Below are 4792 nucleotides of genomic sequence, written 5' to 3' on the forward strand. Positions count from 1 at the left end.
CTGCACTCAATATGTCAGCAAATTTGGAAAACTCTGCAGTGGCCACAGGGCTGGAAAAGGTCAGTTTTCATTCCAATCCCAAGGAAAGGCAATATCAAAGAATGTTCAAAGTACTGCACAATTGCAGTCATCTCACACACTAGCAAAGTAATGCTCAAAATCCTCCATGCCAGGTTTCAGCAGTTTGTGATGTACAGAATACAACAACTTTCAGATGTTAAAGCTGGATTTAGAGAAGGCAGAGGAACCAGAGATCAAGTTGCCGAGATCAGTTGGATCAGAGAAAAAGTAAGAGAGTTCCAGAAAAACATCTACTTATGCTTCATTGACTACACCAAAGCTTTTGACTGTGTGGATCACAACAAACTGTGGAAAATTCTTAAAGAAATGGGAATACCAGATCACCTTACCTGCCTCCTGAGAAATCTGTATGTAGGTCAAGAAGTAACAGTTAGAACTGGACATGGAAAAACAGACTGATTTCAAATCGGGAAAGGGGTACATTGAGGCTGTATATTGTCACCCTGCTTGTTCAACTTTTATGCAGAGTACATCATGCAGAATGCTGGGCTGGATGAAGTACAAGCTGGAATCAAGATTTCCGGGAGAAATATCAACAACCTCAGATATGCAGATGACACCACCCTTATAGCAGAAAGTGAAGAAGAAGTAAAGAGCTTCTTGATGAAAGTGAAAGAGGAGAGTGAAAAAGTTAGCTTAAAGCTCAACATTCAGAAAACTAAGATCATGACATCCAGTCCCATCACTTCATGGCAAAAGATGGGGAAACAATGGAAAAAGTTGAGAGATTTTATTTTTCTGGGCTCCAAAATCACTGCAGATGGTGACTGCAGCCATGAAATTAAAAACTGCTTGCTCCTTGGAAGAAAAGCTATGCCCAAACTAGATAGCATATTACAAATCAGAGAGATTACTTGGCCAACAAACGTCCGTCTACTCAAAGCTATGATTTTTCTAGTAGTCATGTATGGATGTCAGAGTTGGACTATAAAGAAAGCTGAGTGCCAAAGAACTGATGCTTTGAACTGTGGTGTTGGAGAAGACTGTGAGAGTCCCTTGGACAGGAAGGAGAGCCAACCAGTCCATCCTAAAGCAAAGCAGTCCTGACTATTCATTGGAAGGACTGATGCTGAAGCTCCAATACTTCGGCCACTTGATGCAAAGAACCGATTCATTGGAAAAGACCCTGATGCTGGGAAAGATTGAAGGTGGGAGGAGAGGGGGACAATAGAGAACGAGATGGTTGGATGGTGTCACCAACCTGATAGACATGAGTTTGAGTAACCTTCAGGAGTTGGTTATGGACAGGAAGGCCTGGCGTGCTGCAGTCCATGGGGTCACAGAGAGTTGGACACGACTGAGTGACTGAACTGAACTGAATTTCATAGGCTAATGTGATGGACAGGGAAGGCTGTTGTGCTGCAGTCCATGGGGTCGCAAAGAGTCACTGACCTGAATGAGTAGGAGGAGTCTTCTAGCTGTTTTGGGGAAGGGTGGGGATTTCCAGGAATTGGGCCACTGCTCACTTTTTGTCTTTCTGGTGGGCCTTGGAACTCTCATGGTGCCTGTGGGTATGTCATTGACCATGCTGATGTGTTATAGCAAGCTTAAACTGATGCTCACTATGAACAAAGCTAGTGGAGGTGATGGAATTCCAGTTGAGCTCTTTCAAATCCTGAAAGATGATGCTATGAAAGTGCTGCACTCAATGTGCCAGCAAATTTGGAAAACTCAGCAGTGGCCACAGGACTGGAAAAGGTCAGTTTTCATTCCAATTCCAAAGAAAGGCAATGCCAAAGAATGCTCAAACTACCGCACAATTGCACTCATCTCACATGCTAGTAAAGTAATGCTCAAAATTCTCCAAGCCAGGCTTCAGCAATACGTGAACCGTGAACTTCCTGATGTTCAAGCTGGTTTTAGAAAAGGCAGAGGAACCAGAGATCAAATTGCCAACATCTGCTGGATCATGGAAAATGCAAGAGAGTTCCAGAAAAGCATCTCTTTCTGCTTTATTGACTATGCCAAAGCCTTTGACTGTGTGGATCACAAGAAACTGTGGAAAATTCTGAAAGAGATGGGCATACCAGACCACCTGACCTACCTCTTGAGAAATCTGTATGCAGGTCAGGAAGCAACAGTTAGAACTGGACATGGAACAACAGACTGGTTCCAAATAGGAAAAGGAGTACGTCAAGGCTGTATATTGTCACCCTGCTTATTTAACTTATATGCAGAGTACATCAGGATAAATGCTGGACTGGAAGAAACACAAGCTGGAATCAAGATTGCTGGGAGAAATATCAATAACTGCCGCGGCCAGCACAAGCAAGAGTCGCACCTGCAAAGGGAGAGAACGGAGCGTCCCCGCGTGGAAAAATAAGAGAGAGAGACAAAAGATGGGGTTGAGAGGATCAGACCCACTATGTCTGATGCCTTCCTTTATTAGGCCACGGTATTTATAGGGTAAAGTACGTGACTTAAGACATGTACAGGGTTATTCTTTAATCTCAAAATACTATCACCAGACCCCTACCAATGTATGCATAAGTAATCTATCTTCTAAGACATGTTGCAAGAGCCAGACCTCCTGGAGCAAGACGGCCTGGAGCCTTAAGGGCTGTAAAAATTCTTGAGGGTGGCGGGACAGGGAGCTTAGGTCAACGCCTAAGGCTCCGCATACCTGCGGAGCAGCTCCCAGGATTCGACCCTTCACGGGTCGTCCCCCGCATCTCCCCTCTCTTTATTTTTTAAAAGCTCCATAAGGTGTCGCTGTTGCAACATGTTTTTATGTATCAGAATTTTGACATGTAAAACTTCTTTAACAATACTACGAATAAGACAAGGAGCCAGACAAATCACGATAAGCACAACAGTCAAAACCGCGCCCACAGCAATTATGCTTCGCCATAGTGAATGCAAGCTAGGGAAATTAGAAAATAAATTTTGCACAAAATTGTTAACAGCAGCAGCAATATTTAAAGTAGCTTTAGGAGAATTTTCAATATCAAGAATTTCATTATGTAATTGCAATAAATCTAGAGAAACATTAGTATTAAACCAAATTCCTTGTAGATGTTTTTTCACCTTATCCCAAGGAAAGTCAGATGCATTATAAGCCTTTTTTGTAACACAAATCCATTTATAATTAGCATGACATTGAATTTTCATGCGAAAGCTAATGCTCTGAACTTGTTCTCCTAGAACTCTAACCACATCATGTAAAGCTGATAATCTATCTTCTATTTTTTTATCTATATCTTCTTGTGTTCCCATTACTTTAGTAACATTATATGACAAGGAATCTACAGTATGAGCAGCTTGAATGGATTGTGCTAGAGATACAGAAGCAGTAACAGCAGTTGCTATAAGGGTGATTAAGGATACTATACCCAGAATAATCAGGCTCACACTTCTTTTAGTGCGGCTAAGAGCCGTGTTAATGCGTTGTAGCAATTCTAAAGCAGTCTCGTCATACCAAGCTTCAGTTATTTCAACAGGTAGCATTACAAAAGCAGGTTGTTTTACTATTAAAACTTGTTCTCCTTTTGCAACACCTCTTATGCAATTGGTAAGTATGCATTTAGAACAATTTAAATGATAAATATTTGATGACAATGTTACTTCCATATGGCCTTGTATCAACATGAATGGGTAAGGGACACAAGCTCGGGGATATAAAAATCCCGTAACTCCTACATTACCATATTTACTCCCACTGATATTGGGTTGCAAATATAGACTATTACCATGACCAAAAGCAGCAAAAAGTTTCCACAGTTCTGTTTGAAATATCTGAGCAGTGTTTACAGAGAGAATGGGTGGATGCTGTCCTCGATATTCAGGAAAATTAGGCTTTCCTCCAGGTGCCCAGTCCCATAGAAAAGTGGTATTGGCATTGTTGATGTTGTACACCGACGCAACCCGGGCTCGACATAAAGTCCAAGGAGTGTCTATTCCTATGCGGATGTTTAGATGTTTGTCACAAAACGGAATGTCGAGAGGTCCCGCCCCGTCACGGTGCGATCTTTTTCCGGTTTTCTCATCGATGCCAGAAATAGTCACTCGAGGATAGGATATATCAGCTGACACCTGTATACAGTGAGGATGCTGTAATTGATAAGAAAAGCACATAGGATATTGCATAGTAAGACCAAAAAAGGAAATATTAGCTTGCTGAGGGGAAATATGAGTATCGGATTTTCCTCCTAAAAGACTTGTGTCGTTGACATAGACAGGTACTATTTCTTTATCCCAGCCTAATGATTGAATCATAGGCGGGTCAGGGATGTATGCCCAAAAAGCCGTAGCCTCTCCGTATTGTATCCGCTGTAACAACAACAATAACATGAGCAAGATATTGGTAGGTGTTGCTGGAGGTTGTACATGAGCCTCATTCCAAGCATGTCGCATTAACGCTTCAATCTGCCTTTGGGTAGGCAGCTCACTCGCGGGCTCGCCCAATGTCATGCGGTTCATTTGATATGTTAGGGAGTTCCTCCGTCGCGCGTACCAGCCTCTCCGGGATCCAGCGCGGCGCTTCGGCATTCTGTGGAAAAACACAAACATATCCCCGTCCCCATATTAATACAGGGTCTGGCCCATACCACAGATTGGTAAGTGGATCCTTCCATCGTACAAGTGGTTTTTTGCAGGAGGGCCGTTCTCCCCAAAAACGTTGGGCTGCTGAATTGCCTTCTGCGTCTAAAGTTAAAAAGTTTAGAACAAAAAGAGCATGATTTAAGGCGTTATGCGGTGAGGGACTATACAG

At 42.6% G+C, this 4792-nt stretch overlaps 1 protein-coding gene across 1 annotated transcript; it reads right to left on the reverse strand.

The window, feature by feature from the left end:
• Nucleotides 1–2733: 2733 nt before the first annotated feature.
• Nucleotides 2734–4569, reverse strand: LOC138070766 (endogenous retrovirus group K member 13-1 Env polyprotein-like). Its single transcript, XM_068961977.1, has one exon. The coding sequence runs from the start codon at nucleotides 4567–4569 to the stop codon at nucleotides 2734–2736; it is 1836 nt and encodes a 611-aa protein (XP_068818078.1).
• Nucleotides 4570–4792: the final 223 nt, after the last annotated feature.

This window comes from Capricornis sumatraensis, chromosome X, assembly GCF_032405125.1.
Source record: "Capricornis sumatraensis isolate serow.1 chromosome X, serow.2, whole genome shotgun sequence".
In the NCBI taxonomy this organism is placed as follows: domain Eukaryota; kingdom Metazoa; phylum Chordata; class Mammalia; order Artiodactyla; family Bovidae; genus Capricornis; species Capricornis sumatraensis.

Bases quoted from the DNA above. Each gene is read 5' to 3' on its own strand.
- LOC138070766 (XM_068961977.1), bottom strand. From the start codon at position 4,569: ATGCCGAAGCGCCGCGCTGGATCCCGGAGAGGCTGGTACGCGCGACGG.